This window comes from Heliconius melpomene, chromosome 17 (genome assembly GCF_056956725.1).
Source record: "Heliconius melpomene rosina isolate 202511_hmr_F chromosome 17, ASM5695672v1, whole genome shotgun sequence".
Lineage (NCBI taxonomy): Eukaryota > Metazoa > Arthropoda > Insecta > Lepidoptera > Nymphalidae > Heliconius > Heliconius melpomene.
The window spans coordinates 7,291,380-7,314,866 of record NC_140405.1 but is presented as its reverse complement, the minus strand read 5'-3'; the positions used below and the strand labels follow the sequence as shown (position 1 = coordinate 7,314,866).

Here is a 23,487-nt window from a genome sequence, read left to right as displayed (position 1 = left end):
TAAGCATTTCACTCGAAATAACGAACCTTATAATATCTCTTTCTATATAAGGTTATCGAAGACTAATTTGAAAGAGATAGATAAACACGACTAAATAGTTAAAGATATATAAGTCACATTAAATCTTAGTTGTATTTCTTACCTTACTACTCTAAAAATTCAAGCTATTTTGGAAAAATATCCTTATGTGATGTTAATCCTTCAGTAATATAAAACCACAGGTGTGTGAATGATAATAGTTGATATACAAGTATATATTATATAGGTACAAATTTATAACATAAATAACAAACGCGTTTATCCACTAAACTACTTGTACAAATTTATTACGTTCTTGATCATTTTATTTTTGCCTTTACCCAGTTTACTTTACTAAACATGGCTCTCTTTGCTTGCAAATGCTTGAATATTACTTTAGAGTGTGATAAACTAGAAGAAATAGCTGATATCAGAAAATTGGAATTATCTTTGGCGGAACAAAGGGATATTTTTTTTAGTGAGGTACGGTCGGTAAACATGACTTAGCCTTGACTTTATGATGGTCTTTAGCTTTATTCTAATAATAATATATAGTATTAATGTCAATAAATCAATGCGTAAATACATTTTGAGTGAAAATACAATAACAAATGAAATTTAATGAGGATTGATCCTAATGAAACTTTCTTAGTATTTATAAATATAAATTTATCTTAATATGTTGTTGTTTTGAATCATTCACAATGTACAGGTTATGTAATATAAGTAATATTTCGGTAGTTAAGTTATTTTATTTCATATAATGATTTAATTGATGACATATAGTATGAGAATAAATTAAATAAATATAGTTAAGTAATAATATATTTTTTTAGTATTGACTAACAACTGCTTGGTCCACACAAATATTATGAATAAAGATGCTTTGTTATATTTAGTATATAAAAAAGAATGCTATATTTATTTTATTACATTTCAAAAATTTGTAAGTACTATGAAATTATTGCAGAAGTTAGTATCATGTTCTACAAGCTCGTTAAAAAGTCATACAGTACAACTGGCCCTGATTGGACAACACAATGTCGGTCATTATAGTATTCAATTATGTCTAGCCTGCGGACAGAAAACCCATGCTATATTACATGAGAAAAATTTAGTATTAGTTGCGGCATCTTTGCAGGTAAGTGTTAATCTATACTAATATTATAAAGCTCAAAGTTTGTTTGCGTTAACTCACTAAGCTCGAGAACTACTAGTCCAAATTGAAAAATTGCTTTGTGAAAATGTAATCAGCTATTTTAAGCCAAGAGGTAACTCTGACTGCACCTGTGTCAGTATTACCTATTGGACTTAAACATCTTATACATCTCTTAGTTATTCCTATATAACTACAAGAGAGAGGCCATAGTTAGTAATTTTAAGAAATTCCTAAATGAAAAATAAAAAATAATTTCAGACTACCGTCGAGCACATAAATAATCTAAAAACCTCTGAGAACTTCTCTCCAGTATTCAATTTGTTAGTGCCAGAAATATCAAATGATATTGAGATGAAAGAAAATATAGATACTAGTAACCAATTAATTAGCGATAAAAATGGCTGCTCACCATCTTTACAAGTTATTGGAACATTAAGAAAACAATTAAATCAGACTTTACAATTACAATTAGAATCTATAGAAGAGACAGTGAGACAATTTAAAGAACAAAAATATGCAGAATATGAAGCATACAGAGAGAGAGCTCAACGGGATCATAAAATTTTATCTAGGTAATCAGGAATTTAATTTTTTTATTGCACCACTATATGGCAGGGTAGGCAGAGGAAACCAAGTGTCAGGACATTCTGTTCTCCACTTTCTTCATTTTTAAGATTTTGCATATGGAGTTATGGAACTTAATGTCACACTTTGTCTTATTACCAAAGTGAGGGAACCTCATGGCCTCAAATAGTATTTTTGTATTAGCTTTTTATAATTTTTAAACCAAGGTTAATGAAATATATTGAGATATTCAAACAACTGGTTTTAAATGTATATAAAAATTGTGACATGATATATAATGATAATCGAATTCTGTTCTAATTTTATATTGTATGTTATATAACAGTTATATGTTTAACATTCATAAAATATTCTATTACAGTGTCATAAGTAAAGCAAGAAATAATATTGAAAAAGATGTTTGGGGTAATAATGCTAGCTTAGAAAATGGACCACCATCTCCACTCCTGCCACCATTGCAGAGAAGAAGACTGTCTTCCATCAAAGATGCTAAGAAATTCAATCAAAGTGTTAAGGTATATTTAGTTACATATTTTTTTTAAACACCTCTGCTTTCTGCCTAAATTCAAAACTCCAAGCCACACTTTCTCTACCTGAGCAGCAAAATGAATGTATTTATTCCACCAAGCAAACAACTGTAGTGCAACCCATAACTAATGTGCTTGCAGTCATGCTGTTGATATTTGTTTAATATTATAACATGGTCCACATTGAATGTTTATATAGGTTCGATGATCATTTTAGTTCCTTAAGATACCTCTATGAAATATTTTTGAGTTTAATGTTTTCTTTTGGTAAAATAAATCTAACAGTGTCTCTATAACCCTAAAATGGTTATTGAAGTAATGTAGTATTTTAGAGATAAAAAATGATATATTAACATGCTTAGGTTTTCATTGCCTTTCATTGTGAAACAGTCTGACTGTAAACAACAAATAATTTTTGGAAAATAATTTTTAAATTGGGAACAACAAATAATTTTCATAGATGGTGTTGAGTTTCACCACTTCAACATAATCTATCGAATTTGTGTGATAGATGAAGAACAATATGGTTTCATATTAGGTTCTTTTTGCCTTAAAAAAGTTTCATCAATGTACTACTTTTCAAATAAACTATGATATCCTACTATTGTAGCAATGTAAGTGTTGCAACAAATAAATGTTGTTAATTAATAAACTTATTTTTTGAAATAAAGTAATTATAAATTAAACTATGTGGCAATTACATATTTCTAATACAATCGAGTTTGCAGATATATTTAATTACAGTATTAGTTTTCATAACATTTGTTTTTATAATTTATATGTTGATTCTAATATCAATAGAAATTATTTCAAAACCAGCCTTAAAAAAGATCTTATCATATAATTATTTAATGAGTATTTATAAAAATACTCATTAAACATAATTAATAAGTATTTATAATAATACTATGTTCGAAATTGCCCTGCGTTTTATAAATGAATAAAGAAAATGCTTTAACCTTCGTGACGACGCATATTCGTAATAACTAATAAGGTTATCAATATATTTTTTAAGTAATATTTTTTCAGTGAAAACCGATTTTTTTTAAAGATTGCAAGATATGCAAATGCTAATATATTTTTGTTCTTTTTTTGCTTTTATCAGAAATCATAATAATTAATAATATGTGTAAGAACATTTCCTTTTTTTTTCAGTCAAGTGCTCAAATTCCACATGAGGAAGATTCCTTGGACGCTGAGGATATCTTTGATTTAGAAGGAATGGACTCACGTAACTACATGGCTTCTGATCAAGACGATTATGATTCAGATGGTGAGTTTAATTGCTTAAGTTACTTTAAAACGACGTTACAGAGACAGTGCCCAGTGTTGAGTTCTATCATTCAACATATATTACAATGTCTCAAAAATCGGGCGATAAATGCGGAGTGGAGTGTCTTAACATTAAATTACCTCTCCCTACTACATAGTTTTTAGCTCCTTTAATGGGTGCCACCTTTTTACTCAGCTGCACGATGTAGGGCTTTGTAGAGACCAAACTGGTGACCAATTTTGATTATTACTACGTTAATTTATACACTTTTATATTTTTTCTCATTTAGAGATAATTAATAAATGTGATTTAATTAATGAACCAATAATGTTAACATTAATTTCAGAAGGTAGTAACGATGAGGGTATCCATATCAGTCGTTCGCGAGGCCTGCCCATAGGGGATATAGCTCGATCGCTTCCCGTCAACATGCCCAAGTTCCCCATGGAGCGACCAGCTGTCAGGGAGATTGATGATTATGTAATTTTTTTAATTACTTATGACGTAGAAATAGAAAAATCGTTAGTCTTAAAATACTCCGTTATCACTCTCAGATTTTCCCAAATCAATCAATCTCTCGTATTTTGTAATCTATTGATACTTTGTGAACCAACACTGTTAATTGCAAAAGTTCAACATAGAGTTTAAAAACGACAACGGTAGGCTTATATAAATAGTAAAAAATATAATTTATATACCAACGCCACCGCAGCTACAGATTAGGTGTTTTTTAAGTGCAGGCTAGGTTAGGTTAGGCAAACTTAACCTAAAAACCTAACCTAACCGGCACTTACATATCAGTGTACCTACCGTGTTAGCGCTATTACAATGTATCAATAGAATACAATATCACGAAGAAAATTATGAACTAACGGTATTTATGATCTTACGGTGACATACACATATATATATAAGACATAATAAGTAAAACAAATAAATCTCCTTTTTTTAGCAAAATTATAATTATAGTAACCTGTCCTTGTATATAAATTTTATGTATGTATTTTTTGCCAATAAAACATAAAAAGTTTTGTATATTAATCTCCAATGTTGCATACGGTATTCACCTTAAAAGGTAATGCATTTAGTGATAAGAAAGTTGTAATTAAGAACACTATTATTGTCCGTTGTACCGTGGAGCAGCGGCACATGGGTGTGACTGTAACGCGACGTTTGTGGGCTCGAGCCCCACTCGAGGAAATAAAATATTTATTTATATTTTCATTTTTTCGCTCTGGTGTTGAGGCAAAGACCGGCGTTAAGTTCCACCACTCAACACGCAGTGTCTCCAGAATTCGGCGGAAAGTGGGGAACGGAGTGTCTTAACACTAGGTTCCCTCTGTCTACGCGGCTGTGTGTGGGATACAGCGTGAAGCTGATTATTGTAGTATTTATGTATTTACCACTGGTCAATCTGAATATCTGAATAAATAAATAAAATAAACATATGAACAGGAGGAGCCGCAAGACATAGCGGCGAGCATCAAGGCGCTGGCACGTTCCGTGCACGGCGACGTGTTCGAGCTCCCGCGCCCGCGCTTCTCCACGCAGATCTAGCGACGCCCCCTCGCCCACGTCTGCCCTTATTAGTAAGCCAAATGTGGTCTCGTCTCTGCCTATGACCGGCTACACTAATATATATTATAACGATAACTTAATTAGATTCAAACTAGGTAACACCATTTGTGACATTTTACAAGAGACGCCGAAAATTTTATGCTATTTTTATGCAGACACACACTTATTAAAAACAAATTATGATTTATTTATTAATATAATAATTAATTTTCATTTTTTTTTTAATAAGTGATCTGTGAAAGATACCGTTTTCGGCGGCGCTTGTAAAGTTCACGCAGATGGAGCTGGAGCTAGCTGGTTTTCGAATTAAGATATTGATATATAAAACCGAATGTATTATATATTACAGTTAGTAAGTTAAGGCGGTCGAGATCACTGTATATCCGACTTCTAAGAGTGTCAAGAAACAAGTCAATATATCGTGTTGTGCGCGTTCTCTACCTCTATGTCTCAATGTGCCCGTCGATATACTGCCCTATTGGTGCTTTTGAAATGTGATCAGTGACCCTAATACCACTATGGACAAATCAATCATTAAATGTGACTTGATGACGACAATTATAAAAACCGATCACGTCGTCTGGCTGTAAACGCGATGGTTATGATTTCGATGCCTATTCGGGGAAATAAATCAATTTCCTTGGTCTGATAAGAAGACAAAGCATGAGTTTCACCAATCAATACCCAAAACTTCCAAAACTGGGCCGTGCTTGGGGAATGGAGTGTCTTGACACTGGGTTCTCTCAGCTACCCTGCTAAATATAGTGTGAAACTATACAAAACACAATGTTATTAATTATTTTTGTAAAGTCAGCCACACACGTATTCGTCTTGCCGTCGTCCAAAAACTTACAGGGAGACTCGGTTTTGATAAAACACTGTAGACAGGGATTGAAATAATCCTTTTGATTTAGTTATTGCAAATGTTAAGCCGAATATGTGCGCAGCTGCTATAGGTTCGATGTGCCATGAGCGGTGTTAAGAGCAGTCTACACGAATGAAATATATACCCAATGCCTTTTGTACGTGAGCTAGTCTCCTTATGGCAACATTTTTATTTTATAAGTTTATTTGGCAGCTAAAATCAATATTCACACAATTTATAATTTACTGTCCCATGTATGATCGTTATAGAGCTCTTAGCTATTTTGTTCATGTAGACTGGACTTATATATAGTTATATGTATATCTTCTTAAATATTTAGGGTTATTCGTACAACAAATTCAGATTTAAGAATTAAATTTTAAAATGTGGTTGTAATTTTATAAGCTTCCGTAAGGCGAATGACTATTGTAGTATGTAAGCAAGAGGCTATGAATGTTGTTAAAACAGATTTTTTAATAAATAAACCAAAAAAATATATTGCCTGCGAGAATGAGATTGGATGCTCGCGAGAAAGAACTGATTTGTGTAAGTGCCGTTATTTGAAGAAATACTTATAATTGTCATAATAATGATACAATGTAGTGTGATAATAAACGAGACGTATATACTGCAAACACCCTAGTAAACCTATGGGCAAACATCTGACGAGAATGCCGGGACAAGGGTAACTTTTATTGAAAAGATATATTCATTTTTTTAACAATTTTTAATATACAATCGTAACAGCTGAATAAGAAACAAACATTTAAAAAGTATTTACTTTGACATGATCCCTATAATGATATTATTTTTTATAACATGTATGTAAATCACCACTCAACGTTAATCATGGTAAATAAATATATTTTTAAAATTTGGTTTTTCTCCATTTAATTTGTATTTTTTTTCTTAATGTAAGATATATTTCGAATGAACTTAACTTTATATATATATATATTTTTAATAATAGATACTATATATACTAAATATTTATGATGATAATATTGTGAGAGTTAAGGTCATGTGGTGCAGTGGAATAGCGTCAGTAAACCGCGATGGTTGTAAGTTCGAGTCTGCGCAAGACATTGCCGCAACTCTGCTATATGCGGGATAAAGCGTGAATCTGAAAAAATCAAGGAATATTCTCAAAACAATATAGATTATCCTTGTCTCAATGTGTGTATGTGTGTGTGTAGAAATCATGTCGGTGACTTTGTTGAAATATATTGTGTATTAATATTAACATCTGTTAACATCTAAGTCATATCTCTGTTATAATATTCAGAGTTTTCTATTAATTTTTTACGTCGTGTTATCTTAATGATAAGTGAAAGTGTACAAAAATATAATACTTGCATTTCTTACTAGTCTTTTAGGGTCACGAAATAAATCATAAAAAATTGTTTACATACCCGAATTGTTTTGTACCGTACGTCTAGGATGTCATTCTTAAGATGCATACTTAAGATTTGTAATAAGTTTATTTTTATATTAAATATTTTGAATGAGTAAAGCGTAAGAACAGGTCGGTAGCAACTGTTAGATGTGTTTATTCGATATATATATATTTGATAGCCGATGTAGCATTGGCTTAAATGGGATTATAATATACAATTATATCAGTGTCTTCCAATAGCACTGTAGTATATAATTTTTTCTCCTTTTGTTTTCTTTGATGTGAGGTCAGTGTTTCAGTCAATTGTTGTAATAACTATTTTTAGTATTTGTTTGCTTGGTTTGACGCTACAGAGATGGATCTTGATTGTAAAGAATAGTTAGTGATCATGTAATAAAGATGACAGAGGAAATAATTTGTTTTTATTTATATATCACATACATATATACAAAGCCGTTATAACGTGAGTAGGTACGTCAGAGAGGGATAATTATTGATTATATTTTTTTATTTTTCTGATAGTGTCCGACATTAAACATTCAGTGTTTCTACTTCAGTGAAAGCAAGAGGAGGAGGAGGGGTCTCTTACTAACATTTTTATGTTTTTATCGCATTAAAGAATCATACTTTACGGCACAACTTCAGACTCACTTCTTCAAAATCATGTCAGCAAAAAATATGAAGTTAATAAAAGTTGGGTTTTTATAAAATATTCTATCATGGATGAAGGAATAGAACTATATTTTAATTATAGTAATATTTAGGGGCACGAAAAGTAAACATTAATAAGCCAATAAAAAAAATTAACAAACATATTTATTAATTAAAAATAATCGAAATCCTTTGGTTATTAAAATATCATTTTGCATAGATTTTTTCGAAATAACCACTTTTTGTTCTATTTGTTATGTACCATTCCTCGAAAATTTATCAAAACGGTCACTAAGAATATTTATATTTAATATTAAATCATCAATAAAACGAACTTGAAATTATAAATTCATATTATTCTATCAAACATATTGTAATAAAAAGTAACTAACTGTTCAGGTGTTTACTAATGATTAATAAAAAATATTTTTGATTGACGAAGTCGCGGGGCGTTACTATGGTTACCGCGTCACAACAATGAAACTTATAATATTTGACGCGGTATTGCTGAATTTTGTTATTAGGATATATCAGTTAATAAACGTTTCTTAAAATAAAAGTTATTAAACACTTTTGTATAATGATTGGGAGATATACAGTGTCGAGACAGGGCCTAGAAAGACCTCCGCGTACAGCAGTCATAATTGACGATGAGGATGAGTTATACAAAGGCTTTAATGATATTTCTCCCGCATTTGACACGCGTGGTCTTCGTGAAGATGAAGTTTTACAACAAACTCTAAGAACTGCAGGTATCGGAAGACAGGTGCCAAGCCGAATGGGAACAGGAGTAAGTGCTTGGTGTATTTTCATGAACTCTTATTTACATACTTGTTTTCAATTATAGTTTCATATTAAAAAAATTAAAAGATTCAATAGGTCGAATGTTTAAAAATATTGACGTGACTTTTAAAATTATTTTAATTATTTCTCAATTGTAAGTACAAGTCTTAAGATTTAACGAATTTAATAAGGAACTTTTGCTTGTATTTTGTTCGTTTTATCAGATGTTTCGCCTTGGCACGGTCGGAGCACGCGGTGCCTCACGCGCCGGCACTGCGGCTGTGCGCCCGGTCACAGCCGTACGCGCTGCCGGATATACGTCTACACGCGATACTCCGAGCCGTGAAGATAAGAAAGCGGAAAGGTTTCATTTTTGTATATATTAATTATTCAGGCGGTTAATATCTGTCGAATATTTTTTTTATTGCCTGCCTGCTATGTTTGCATTTGTCCTAAAATTAATAAATAGATTGAACATAGTATTCATATTTTTGTTTTAATAATGTATCAAGTTTTATTTAATAAAGATTCATTCAATAATGCAAAATTATTTGACTGTTTCTGTCTCAAAGCTGTAACCTACGTTATTAAAGTGTGCCTATGTTGGTATATGTAAGTATTTACATAAACATTTTTTTGTATGGATGTACATATGCGTGATGATTTTCGGTTTCCCACTCTCACTGTACTTTATATTTTTTATATTTCTGTCACTTTGTTCTTGTCAGACGAACCGCTAAGTTAGGTTCCACACTCGGTTTTTAGTATCGGTGCAAAGCGAATGATGTTGGTATCACTAGATAATCACTCCTCACACCTCATTATATGGGCATACATTTTTAATTTTATACTTTTTAATTTGTAATAGACACCTAAACGAAATTTTGTAAAAGATAAAACAATTTCAGTATTGAAGACAAAATTAAGCAAATGGAATTAAAAATTATGTCTTTAGTAGAAGAATCCACCATGTTAAGTGCACGACTAAAGTTAAGTGAAAACAATGACGATGAGACTGATAGCAAAAGGGAACAAAACCTAAGTCAGGCGAGTCAGTTTGTTTATTTTTATCTATTAAAAATGGTTATTTTTAATTAGCAACTAAACGATATACTTATTCTTATCTTTATATTGTATTAGGCGTTAGCTAAAGCTCAAGAAGCATCTACATTGGAGAGACAGCTAATACGTATGCAAGAACAATCAAATTTAGGAGACACTCATAATTTAGATCTTACATTTGCAGTAAGTTACTAAAATTACCATAAATTACTTTAAATATTATTATTTAGTTAGTTAATATAATATAATTTGAATGGATTCCAGGTTTTATGCAATTTGGCCGATCAATATGCGCTCAATGAAATGTACACTGAAGCACTTAACACGTATCAACTCCTTACCAGGAATAAAGTTTTTCCACACGCCAATAGACTTAAGGTATTATTCTTATTTAAATAAAACAAAAATGAAAACATTTATTTTTCAATTGTTAATTTGTACTCTTTCTTTTGTGCTAGGTGAATATGGGCAATATATATTTCAAAATGGGCGAACATCCAAAAGCTTTAAAACTTTATAGAATGGCGTTAGACCAAACACCTACAGCTGAAAAAGATTTACGGTAGTCAATTAATATTTATATTTATAATTTAAAAGGATTTTGGTAAGCTCACAGATATATATATATATATTTTATTTCAGCATGAAAGTAATGCATAACATAGGATTGTTACTAGTACGTATGGGAAAATTTCGTGATGCCGTAACGAATTTTCAACACATAATGCACGAACAAGGGGACTTTCAAACAGGTATTTTGAATTTTATATAGACTAACACATGTCGTTTTAATTTGCCGATAGGCGCAATGGCGAATGTGAAGTCTTCAAAAGCGAAAATGCTTTTGTATAATTAGTAATTGCTGTTTGTAAGTTTTCTTAGCTTATTTTTTAGATTTGGGAATACTTTGCGATACTTTACTAAACTTAGCAAAAAAAGATTACGTGTACATTAAAATAATAAAATAAAAATAAAAATAGCTATATTCTCATAGTTTTTTTTACAAGTTGAGTCGCTGAGACTTCCCAGTAAGTAATCAAGGATACTTGTGTTGGGAATGACTCGCTTCTCCGTTTGGTACATTTAAGCTTAGAGAATAGTTAATAGATATAACAGAAAACAAATAAGGGGGCCGTAAATGTAGGCATTTGTGCCTGTATATGAGTATGTGTGTGTGCGTGCGTGAGTGCCTGTGGCTGTGTCTGTGTGTGTGTGTGGGTGTGTGTGTGTGTGTGTGTGTGCATGAGGTATGAGAGGGTTGTCCGTGCATGTTCTGTTCTATATATTAATAGATTATATTTATCTGTGCATTGTGTGTAAAATAGAGAACAATATTACGAAAGTAATGTTTCAGTTTCTATATAAGAAAGTTTATCTAGCCAATTAGTTAAGATCTTCTTGCATGAATAGTTTTTCATAGAATATATGCGAAGGAAGCGATTTATTTTATTGTATAAAGTAGACGATTGGAAACCATATTTTCGTTTTGCGAAATTCGAGCGTACTTTACATATTGGGGCAACACGATAATTTCGGCGTTTCCTTAATTTATTTTTATCAAAATGTATAGTTCCATGACACTTTAAGATTAGGTTTAGAATATAGAGTTTTCTCACAGACAAAAGTACATTGAATATTAGCACTGGAAAAATTTTTGTCTTTTCGATAATTAATGCAATTGTATTTTTAAACAAAATGGAACTGCACAACTCTAACTACCTACCGCACACTTAATTTTATGGATGATGCTTAATGGTATTAGAAATAGATTTTATGTAACTTATTACTAGACTTTAGTCTGCTTAAGAATAAATGAAAAAAAATTAAATTTGAGAATATACTTCCAGGTTTACACTTAGTATTGTGCTCAGTGGCTTTAGACGACGCCGAGGGCGGGAAAGCGGCTTTCCATGCAATGCTCGATGTTGAACCACCCACGTATCATCATGATATCACTGTTGATGACGTAAGATTTTTTATGTAATGTGTCTATAAATATATACTGCAGCTTACATTCAAGAATGATACTCACGCTGTATTAATTTTTTATATTAATTTATTTATTTCAAATACATTTTCAGGAAAACGATGCATACGAATGTGTAGTACGGGACGTGGTGCGCGGGGACAAACTGTCTCGATGGTCGCGCGACGCCGCCGCGCACTCCGAGCGTTGCCTCGCGCTCGCCGCGGCCGCGTTGCTGCGCCCCCACGCGCGCTCACACAGAGACGATGAAGCTAGGTATGGCCTGTTTAATTTGATTTTTTTTAATGTATTTGTTAGGATGGAGGCGATCGATCTTAGCTTAAATTTTATATATTGTAAACGCACGTTGTTTTTTGCTATTCAACATGTAAACTTTCTACATTCAATTGTTTTAATATGATGTTCTCTTACCTACCCTGCTATACAAATACGGGAAATATCTTGAACAGAAATATTAAAATTCTCCTGCAGGTCAGTGGCAGGAGTTAAATAAAACCCAAACTTATACAACGGCACTTTCAAGGCTTCGTTATCGCTCAAAACGCTCAATGGTGTAGGTACTCTGTTTTAATGTCAGATCAATTTGGAAAAGTTATGACGATTGAGATACAGGCGGTAGTATAGTATTTAACAATAGTATTTTATCTTTTAGTGGCAGTTCATGGTGCGTAGAAGCTTTAAGGGGATATTCCGGTGGTGGTGCCGGTTCAAGGCTGGAATTAGGTAGTGCTTTAGCAGCGCTAAGAAGTGCAGTAGGTGCTGGTAACACTAACGTTGCTTCCTCGGGAGCCATGGCTACAGGAATGAAAGTATTGCAACGCCTGAAAGCAGTCGCTCGAGCACATCCAAACGATAGAGTCTTACGCGCTGAAGCCAACACTGATGCAGCGTTTGTGGCCTTTGCGGTAATATAATATGATTCTTTTTAGTTATTATTTAATGTATTTTAAAAAATATTTAAAGTAAAATTAACTGGACTTATTGTTTCTTGCTCATTTGTTATGCGTATTTTATAAACCATATAGTGATTACTAATGTTTGTTAATTATTATATACAATCGTAGTTAGGGAAAACTTCAGAAGCGCGGTCTCTTAGTGAAGCGGCGTCGCGCGACGACCCGTACAGCTGCACGGCGCGCGTGTGCGGCGCACTAGCGGAGGCGGCTGCGCCCGCTGCCGTCGCCGCGCGCCTCGTCGCCGCCTCGCACCTGGATCCGACTGACTTGATAGCGATGCATGATTCTGGTGAGAGATTTATCGTTACTTTACTTTAAATATATTTTTTCCAATTATACGTTTGGTCTTAGACAAATTTTAAATTATTTTATTAAATTTTACAAGGCTCTAGATACATTTAATTGCTTGAAGCAATATGCAATATAACAATTAATAATTAAATCAATCAAATATGACAGCCCTAGCGCTAGAAGTAACGGGCGAGGACGGCGGTGCGGAGGCGCGCTGGCAGCGCATACGCAACGCGAGCGGCGCCGGCGCCTCGCTGCGCGCGCTGGCCGCGGCCGGCCTCGCGCGCCTCGCCGCCCGCGCGCATGACGAGCACGCGCGAGCCGCTGCTGAACATTGGTAACATATCAATAATTACTGCTAATTTTCGACTTCAAAAAGTTAATAAATAATTTATGCCACAAGTTATACGTATATATGTATAATAAAATTCGCGCGGCAGCTAGCTAACTTATACATATAAATCTTGCCAAGAAGTACATGAACGTTAATCTTCTGCTTATATTTCAGGTACAGCATTATAGGGAACTGGGACGCCGGCGTGACGTGCGCGCTGGCTCAACTGCATAGCGAGATGGGCGATACGCAGACCGCTAAACATTACTATCAAGATGTAAATTATATCATTTTTCCTTAATATTATATATTAATCGTAGTTATTGGATGGATATTTTATGTATTTAAAATATTAATTGAGGTAATATACCTACCTCACTATTTATAAAATTCGATTACCGACTGAGACCGTCGTGGCCCCGCGCTAATCAGACACTGTAAATGCAACAGTGTTACAGCATACCCATTCGGGCGAATAAGTTATTTTCTTTTTCTCGCTTTGATAATACGAAATGCGAGATTGTGTTCCGCCACGCCATGTCTTAAAAATTGTACTTTAATAGTAAATTACCTTTACTTACGTACTAATAGTAAATTACCTTTACCACGGTATTTGCGTAAAGCGTGAAGCTACAGCGTGAAGTTAAAAAAACTCAGTTCCACTACTTAATACATGAGAGAAAAATGTAAAACGAACGAACAAAATGTGTGTTTAGAGGAGCTCGGATAGTGGGGCCCCCTTGAACCACTTGTCCCAGTCACTGATCTGTGCTCTTCCCCCATACATTCATGCAATTGCTACTTCAGAGCGGCTACGACTCGTCGACCGTACTGTAGTGTGTCCCCCGCAGGTGGAGGCGGCGTGGCCGTGCTCGCTGTCGGCGCTGCGCTGGCTGGCGGGCGATGCGGCGCCCGAACGCGCGCTGCAACTGTACCGCCGCGCCGCGCGCCTGCAGCCTGCCAATGTACTTATACTTTTTGTGTATTTATTTATTGACATTATTATAAAAAAATACCCTTATGAATAGAAGATGTAACAAACACTTCCAGGAGGTACGATAAATAGGCATGATAAATAGGGAGAAATGAGAATGAGCGTTGGTTGAAACTATCATATTGTGGATTTTGTTCTCGGAGGGAATTTATTTATTTTACTTCCTCTACAAAGCACGACATTGAGTTACGTCATCCAACATACGTCATCTCGAGCTCGAGACGAAATTGGAGAACGGACCTTAAGGCCTCTTAAAAGTAGTTTCTCTTTGTCTCTCTAATTTTACGCATTCGTATAAACACGAAGTTGTAATCTATCGATAATTTGTGAACCGACATTGTCAAACGTAAAAATTAACTCTATGGTTAATTCAAGGGTGAGGTCGGCTTGGACGGCTAAGGTCCAAAATCTTACTAAATTAGTAAGTAAGTACTTACTAAAGTACTTTATGTAAATAGTAATAGTTATATATAGTAACAGTTTATAATGTCGCGAGTAAAATTATGAACTAACGGTTATTATATGACATATAAATATTAAACACCATAGTGATATGTTTATAGTGGACAGTGGCGGCGCGGTAGCACGACGTGTACCAAACGGTTACCTACCTGTAAACGGTTCAACTTCCAATCGGGGGAATGAATTATTTTATATATTCCTTTCTTTACTATGGTAAAAAGACATAAGCAGGTCGTTGAATTCTGACACCCCACACGCAATTTCTTAAAAATTCGGCAATACTCTGTTCCTTCTGCTACCATGTAGTTTTTGTTATTACCTATTACTTGTTATCTTCTTTTGCACATATATTTATCAGCTATTTAAATGTTAACTATGATGACCATTGGCAAGTTGTTTCTTTTAATCAAATAAAATTGATAAATCTAGCCGGAGTGGGGTCTACTAATGGGCGGGTGTCTCCGCGCCAGCGGTCGCTACCAGGAGGCACTTGCTCTCTATAAAAAACTTAATGCTAGATTCCCGGATGACATACAATGTAAGTGTTAAGAAGTTGTGTTGGGAATTCTATATTTTATTTATTCTTTTATGTCAATTTACTAATTTGGGCGTTATAATATAAAATTTGTTGGATATTACATTACATTTCTTCTCAATATTTTTTCTTATATTACCTACGGTTCTAATAAAAGTTATAATTTATTTATACGCTATTTATTTATTGTCAGGCCTCAAATTAATAGTTAAGCTATGCGGTGACCAAGGTTTATCTGAAACGAGTGCTTGGAGCCGCGAGTTGCAGCGAGCGCAAGCGAGGAGAAAACAAATGGAAAGGAGTGAGATATTTAATTGTTTTTCCCAGCTATACGTATCCCGCACACAAAACGGTAGACAGAGACAACCTAGTGGCAAGACACTGCGCTCTCCCGCAGGGTTTCGAGATATTGCGTATTGAGTGTGTGCAAATTAATGCTGCAATTTGTTGCCTATGCGAGCAAATGAAAATAATTCCCTCTTCTGAGTAGAAATCTAGTCCATAACCATCACGTTGATATACTCAAATGCGACTGCGTTTGCGACTGGGCCACGTGGATTCATATGAATTAATTAAGTAATTTAGGCCTTTTGCAATTCATTAGATTGTTTTTTTTTACTAATATTTACAGATCCATTTAATTTTACAAATAATGCAATCTTTGATTTTTGCAATTTTTCCTCATATTTTTTAGAATACAAATATACAAATTATTAAATCTCGACATACCCGATATTAAAAAAAAAATCTTATTAACTAATATACTATCTACACTTGCTTTATACTGGGGTACATATTTATACTTAGTAAATTTCTTTGGATGGAACGCATATTTGTTTAGTATTAGTTTTTATATTTTTTTAAAAAGTAAACAGGTATAAGTTGGAATCAGGCGAGGTTTGCTATTCTTTTTCCCGAAAATAGTTTTTTTTTACCAGATTTATTTCGAATTTAATCTATAGGTACTATAATAAATCGGTTAAAAATTTTACCACTAGTAATATATAAGATTAAAATCACATCTTTTTCTTGAATTATTTTTTAGCCGTTATTGATATTACGTTTGATGTAAAAAAATTGTTTTATATTTTTTAAACTTCTGGATATAGCATAACTTGTTTTGAGAAATCTGACATTGATGATATTAAAATAACAAACGAAAACGTCATCAAATATTTATGTATGATAGCGAACGAGCGTGCATGTCAACTAAGCTATATACGTAGTTATGTTTACACGAATGCGTATCGTATCACAAATTTTATAACTTGTTTTGTCAGCCGATACTCCCGTTGTTTTTGTATAAATGGTACAATGGCATCAAAAGTGAGAACACTATCTCCAACTTTGAACCCTGATATCGTAGATTTATGTTTGTGTGACGTAAACGTTTGCGAAATTAGGGCCTTGAGCAAAATTATTATATATTTATTATAAATTGTTATACAATTATTGGAATGTTCTCATATAATTTAAAAATAAGAACCATGTTTTTGTGTCTTATAACAGCCTTAGCTGCATTGATGAGACGGCAAAACATCAACACAGCTGCATGTTTGGCCGTATACAATGTTGGTATCGACACTTTTATACGGCAGCAAACCGTGGGTATTACAAAAGAATAATGAAAGAAAGATGAATGCTGTGGAGATGCGATCTATTCGTAAGATAGGCGGAGACAGCCTAGCTGATCGAATTCGCAAAAGGGGATATACAAAGTGGCAGGTACTAGCGAGTATGTCACTGTAAAAATGAAGATCATGCTGAGGTGGTTTGGTCACATCGAACGAATGAGTGATGAAAGAATGGCAAAAAAGATTTATGAATAAAAAGTCAGTGGTAAGAGAGAAAATATAATATCTAAAATACTAGAGAGGCAAGTCGTGTAAAAAGCATGAATACCATGCCATGTATGAATAGGTTGATGACAATGGACGAGGCGAAAGAGGTATACAGAGATCGTAGCGGTTGCCTCTCCATTCTCTTTGGCGACCTCGTTAGCGTTACAGCGTGAAGTTAAGTATCAATTATAGATTACTGAGGAAACTAAACATTTTTTAAAATAAATTGTAAATATAAATTTATACTACGCTGTTGTTATCCTAACTACCTACCTATAAAAGTTTTATTACGATACTAGGTACTTCGCATTTATTCATATCAAATATAAAAATTAGATATAAAATTCAACATACGAGCATTCACCTTAAGCATTATGTCATTATCAACATTAGTAATTTAATTATTTGTTCACTTCTAATTCTTCTAAGTCATTGTTTATAAGCATTTTTTTTTTCAATATATGGACCTAAAAATTATTAATAACATTTTTTAATTTTATTCTCAGCAATTTTTAAGAATTTTGAAAAGTTTTCATTATCGAATAATAAATATATTAAATTTAATACCAGTGAGCGTGGCTTCGGCAAGTAGCGGGTCTTCAGGAGCGAGTCCATCACCCATTCAAAGCACTGGACGAGGTAATGTTACGTATGGTGTTATTGATGTATGATGATATATTTCTTTATATTAATATAAATTTCGCATGATATATAATGAGGAATGTTTTTCTAATTATAAAAAATGGTCAAGAGTCGAGCCGGGCTTGCCCACCGGGGGTTAAGATCAAAAATTGGAGGTTTCGAGTATTTCTGAACCTTGAACAAATACGCGCAAATACTTGAATAATATATTTTTTACTATATAAACGGCCATATCTTTTTTAAGTGAATGTAGAAATACATTTTTTTCAGGAAATCAAAGGACCTAAATTTCAACTCGATATCTCTAAGCGTTCCTGAGATAAAGGTTCTTGACCGACAGACGGACAACAAAGTAATCTTATAAAGTTTTCTTTTTTTTCCTTAAAAATATGGAACCCCAAAAACGTTTAATATTACAATTTTAAATACATACATTACATTTCTTTCATTACATATCTTCACTTTAATTCTAGGTATAAGTAAGATAACATTTCAACTAGTAGATACTTATTTAAAATAATAATATTTTCTTCATATTAAAAAACCGTCCTTAAGTAGTGGGATTTAATTCGAGTACCTATTGAAAATATTTTAAATATTTCTTTTAAATATCATTAGTCCTACTGCTATTAAAAGTTATATCATTAGCTTACCGCTACCGTCGTCTAGCGTCAACGACAAATATAACATTTTACAGGGTGAGAAAGTTTTAAATATGTTTACAAGAAAAAAATATTGGAATTATATCCACTTTTAATATATATTCTAATAATAATTCTCGCCCGAAAGTGCTAATTTCTTTTATTTGCATATAGGCTTAAACAAACTATCACAGATATTTTTTTGCAAAATAGCAATTTGATTCAGATAAAACAGATATCATAATTATCATAATATGCGCAACAATTTTGATTTCTAAAATAAAATATTTATTGAATGGTTATCATTTAATAAATTTTGTTATTTCTATAATAATTAACATCTTATATTAGCGTATTCAAATAAAGAATAACGTGCATTTACAATGTGTCAATAAATATTTATGTAAGTATTAAATATGTGTCATCAGTCATCACTGCCCATAACCAGAATGGATACATTCTGGTAATTAGCACATCGGATTCAGATAAACTAAACCTGTTATTTCTGGTTTCTTTCAAATATTATTATTATCTTATTTTAATGAAGTTAAAGCTCGCGCAAGTCGTGCGAGAGGAGTGTAGTGTTTTTTTTTTATTTGACAATTTAATAGAAGCCAGTCGTGGCGATGGGGCTCAAGCGTGGTAATGTAAACAATACAGGTCGTGGGTTGGATTCCCAGTCGAGAATATTATATATTAAATATTTTCATTTTCCTCGCTCTGGTAACGAGGCAGAGCGCGGTGTGGCATTCCGCCACTTAACACGCAATACCTCCAGAATTTTCAGAAAGTGTCCAAAGGAAGTGGTTCGATGTGGAGTGTCTTAACACTATGTTCCCCTTCAGGTTCCCTTGATATCCTGCTATGGTCGGGATATAGCGTGGAGCTATAATAAGAAAAGATAGTTTAATATTTGTCAACTATTAATAGATATTGTTGTTCGTTCTTTCTATGTTCCGTACGTACAATCGCTTACAAATATCTGTATATTCTATGTGGCCGTATTTACATATAAATTCAAAAAACTACCACAGTATAAATATAATACGTAGATCATTTAATAGTAAAATGCTTTACATGCTTATTCTTGCATCTATATTGGTACGATACACGTTAGTTACGTTGCGTATACGTGGTACACATGCCTAAGATAGTGGTAACTGGATTTTTCTACATTAGGCACTTATAAATATTAGTTGTTTTGTTAAGTTAAGTGACAGAGATAAAAAAGGGTTCATATTTTGTATTGACATAAACGGTAATCAATTGCATTGAGAAAACAACTTGTTTCCTCAGTTTGCGGAATATTATATTTATCTTTAATTTGTTCTTGGGTAAGAGTCCTTCGTAACTTTATTGGAATCGTTACATTTGTATTTCTTTATTCAATTCTATATCCTTATTTTATTTTTGCATATTCAATGGTCTTCTATTTTCTTTTCTACATCATAGGTATCATAATATTTATCCTTTTTTTAAATGTCTTTATTAAAAAAAACTTCTTGCAGGTATCTCAGCTAGTGACAACGGACGCCGTTCTCGCACGTATGTTTATCATAATTATTTTACTCTAATCTAGTAAATATATTTATAATTGTTACATAATATGTCATTTCTATCACAGTGCAAGGTCTTACATGCTTTCTTGCTTTATTTTATAGATTGATAAAAATTAATACAGTAGTATACCTACTATATGTTTCTTTTTTTAGAATTCGATTCGATTCGGTTCGATTCTCTCTCGGGGGATGCATTATTTTAATTTTCTTGCTCTGGTAACAAGACTAAACGCGGCGTTGAGTTTCGTCAGTCAACACGTAAAGGCTTTAAAATAAGACGAAAACTGTGTTAATACTAGGTTCCCTCTGTCTACATGTAAAATATAGCGTAAAGCTAAAAGTACGCCCGTGTGTAAGTATATATAGTAATGAAATTAGTTATATTATATACTAAATTCATATACCTACACACGGGCGTAGTTTAGTGCAATAAAAAAATATTAAATTAAAAAGGTAATTGCTTTCCTCCTACACAGTTTTCCGCTATAATTAATATATTTCATAGAGGCGGAAAACGTTGCCTGTAAGAAATTACAATATAATTTATCATTACATAAAATGTTTTTTTTATTATGCCTCCCCCTGCCCAACAGATTAAATCTTAGGTTTAATTTTTTAATTATTTATTTCATATGTAGATGTAGGTATACCTACTGCCTAGTCTTCTTGTCATTTGTCATTAAAAAAACATTAAAATATATTATAAATTAATTACGTTATATTTCTGTTCTGTTGCTGTATAGGTACGTAGATACTTATTATGTACCTATGAATACGTACGTGATACATTTAGATTAGCTTATTATATAATATTAATTATATTATACTTGACAAAATCTGCATTAAAAAAATGTATAAGTGCACAGTTTGTTTTGTTAAAAGAGTTACTTTTATATTTAATTTTACAATAGCAAATCTAGCATATGTTTTGAACAAATTTGAATTTGCGTATTGCCTCCTAGAATTGCGGCGAGGGCGTGACGCTACGTCAACGAGGTCGCGTCTTATTAATATTTAACAATTTCCTTAACATGTCAATTTCGAATCATGAATAATTAATATAGAACTTAATGTTTCAAATGTTCAGTTAGCAAATGTAGTTTAAATAAATTAATTTGAAAAGTAATTACTTTTGTTAATATCTAGATACCAACAGTACCTACATATATAGATCTGCATTTTCCTTGACTCTAATTTTTTTTGCGAGTATTGAAATATTATCATGCTGTTATCTGACTACCTAAATAACCTGTAATGTGCCTCTTTGTACGTGCTATTTACATACGTAAATATTGTGTATAAAAACCTCTTAAAGGTCTTCCTTACTGGTAAATATTGTCTCATATCTATGTATATGATATCTTTACATAAATTATCAAACGTGTAATGTATGGAAAATAAAATTTAAAATCGACAATAATTTTAGATATAAACCAAGTTCCTTGTTGACCCCGGTAATCTCTTCTAAACATTCGGCCGCAGTCAATCATTAATGAGCAACCACGCACTCGCAGGAGACCCGTTAGTGTCGCTCACTAACCTGGGAATAAAGTCAATGAGGATGAAAATTAAACAACCGGACAAGGGCAAGTCGGGCTAGCCCACCGAGGGCTGATATATCACTGGAAAAAATCGAAGACATACTACAAAAAGGACAAAAGATATTTATATAAATTAAACCAAATAGCTTGTTGAAATAAATGTTTATTATTAATACTCCCGACATAACTACACATTATGGTATTATATTTCTTACTTTTACAACAGAAATTTTTAGTGTCAATATAGCGTAGGTTTTACGCTTCGAAAACTAATGTATATGTAAAATCTACGAGGCTCGATATCTGACAAAAGCGATGGTTTCAACAATTCAATCAAATTTGACGAAATTGGAAATCAGCGAATGTAGACAATATGATATCTCATACAAAGTGTTATGCATCTGTCTTTTTTTATTCTTTCTGCCTCACAACATATATTTATAAAGTTATTCATAGACTTGAGCGTTCCCGCAAATGTCGTAAAGACATATAATAAATACTATTCTATTTTAAAAGTACCTAATCTATTTCTGATCAATGAAAAAGTCTAATTAAACAAAGTCTATGTAAGATTTATACTTACTACTTATAATTTACAACAATACTACTATCAAAACTATTATATAAATTATAAACATTTTAAATTTTCAGGGAACCCATTGAACCCTTTGTTCGCGATACTACGCAGGAGTTGACAGGTCCCGTCAGTCGGACGGAGAGTAAGCAGAAAATTATAGAAGATTTTGAGGACGAGTTGCCTTTACCGCCAGAATAATGTGAAGTTCCTATTGATAATTGAGGCCTTATATATCTTATTTTTAGTTTATATTCTGTCTCATATTATTAGTAATAGAACAACATTAAGCAGCATTAAAGAAAACTGTGTTAAGTATTGTCTAATTCTAGTAAAGTTTGGCTCTTGTACAAACATTATTATTGTAAATTACTATTATATTTCATAAGTTTCTTTAGAATTAAATTGTGAAATTTTATTTGTTTTTAATTTAATTTAATTATCTCAGACTTCATAAATAAAACTAACACAAACAAAACAAAATAACTGGCAAAATAAAAAATACCAAAGTAACATAAAAAATTTATATTAAAAATCACATAAAATAACAATAGTACAACACTTTACAAAATGTATAGGAACCTACGAGTACGTTAAATATTTTATTATTTAAACATCGCAAAATAACCTAAAACAATATATTTGGGATACTTAATAACATAATACTTTATTTCTTTACATACGAAATCTTGAAGCTTGACGAATTTCTTACTGTGCTCTTAGATTTTCGGAATTTGAAGATTAGTAATTTTTTAGTTGTATCTATTTTTTATACATTTATTAAAAATGTAAACTTACTAGTTTACCCTAAAATATTTTTTTGTTATAAAAGTATTTTTCTACCATCACGGCGGTAGATAAGATAAGACGCGTTTCCTATAGAACGTACTATGTATGTGTAGGTACAGATATACATTAGACATGAATATAAAGTATAAGAGTAATTGACTAACACATTGATACTAGTTGAAACTTAGTGTTATTTGAATATTGTAATTCTTTACATTTTCTTCTTCTTCTTTACATTTTCTTGAAGAATATTCTTATTCTTCTTGTAGTAATAATTGATATTATACAAATATGATAACGATGTTTTAACAATTATTATTGACAATGTCATACAAATTATAAACAATATCTTGACCTTATTTTTCGCCTTAACCCACATAGAAGTACAAATGAGGTATCCAGTTCAGTTAAAAAATATAATGTAACTGAATAACTAGCTATAAA

The 23,487-nt window shown here is 32.4% G+C and overlaps 2 protein-coding genes across 4 annotated transcripts; both read left to right on the top strand.

Moving 5' to 3' along the window:
- The first annotated feature begins 269 nt into the window (after positions 1-269).
- PRAS40 (Proline-rich Akt substrate 40 kDa) lies at positions 270-7,816 on the top strand. Its single transcript, XM_085200536.1, has 7 exons — positions 270-501; positions 989-1,159; positions 1,436-1,749; positions 2,124-2,277; positions 3,445-3,562; positions 3,909-4,042; positions 5,018-7,816. The coding sequence occupies exons 1-7, from the start codon at positions 379-381 to the stop codon at positions 5,117-5,119; spliced, it is 1,116 nt and encodes a 371-aa protein (XP_085056662.1). The 5' UTR covers positions 270-378; the 3' UTR covers positions 5,120-7,816.
- Positions 7,817-8,394: 578 nt separating this feature from the next.
- Positions 8,395-22,672, top strand: nompB (intraflagellar transport protein 88-like protein nompB). 3 transcript variants are annotated; one of them, XM_085200577.1, is made up of 19 exons: positions 8,407-8,842; positions 9,060-9,199; positions 9,744-9,882; positions 9,976-10,080; positions 10,162-10,275; positions 10,356-10,459; positions 10,540-10,649; positions 11,745-11,863; positions 11,979-12,139; positions 12,537-12,789; positions 12,949-13,129; positions 13,300-13,468; positions 13,640-13,742; positions 14,317-14,430; positions 15,351-15,459; positions 15,650-15,757; positions 17,868-17,936; positions 20,089-20,125; positions 22,332-22,672. In XM_085200577.1, the coding sequence occupies exons 1-19, from the start codon at positions 8,633-8,635 to the stop codon at positions 22,453-22,455; spliced, it is 2,469 nt and encodes an 822-aa protein (XP_085056703.1). In that variant the 5' UTR covers positions 8,407-8,632; the 3' UTR covers positions 22,456-22,672. The 3 variants fall into 3 exon arrangements, with proteins under 3 accessions (XP_085056705.1, XP_085056704.1, XP_085056703.1); XM_085200578.1 differs by lacking the exon at positions 17,868-17,936 and having other exon boundaries at positions 8,401-8,842; XM_085200579.1 differs by lacking the exons at positions 17,868-17,936; positions 20,089-20,125; positions 22,332-22,672 and adding an exon at positions 16,966-17,817 and having other exon boundaries at positions 8,395-8,842.
- Positions 22,673-23,487: the final 815 nt, after the last annotated feature.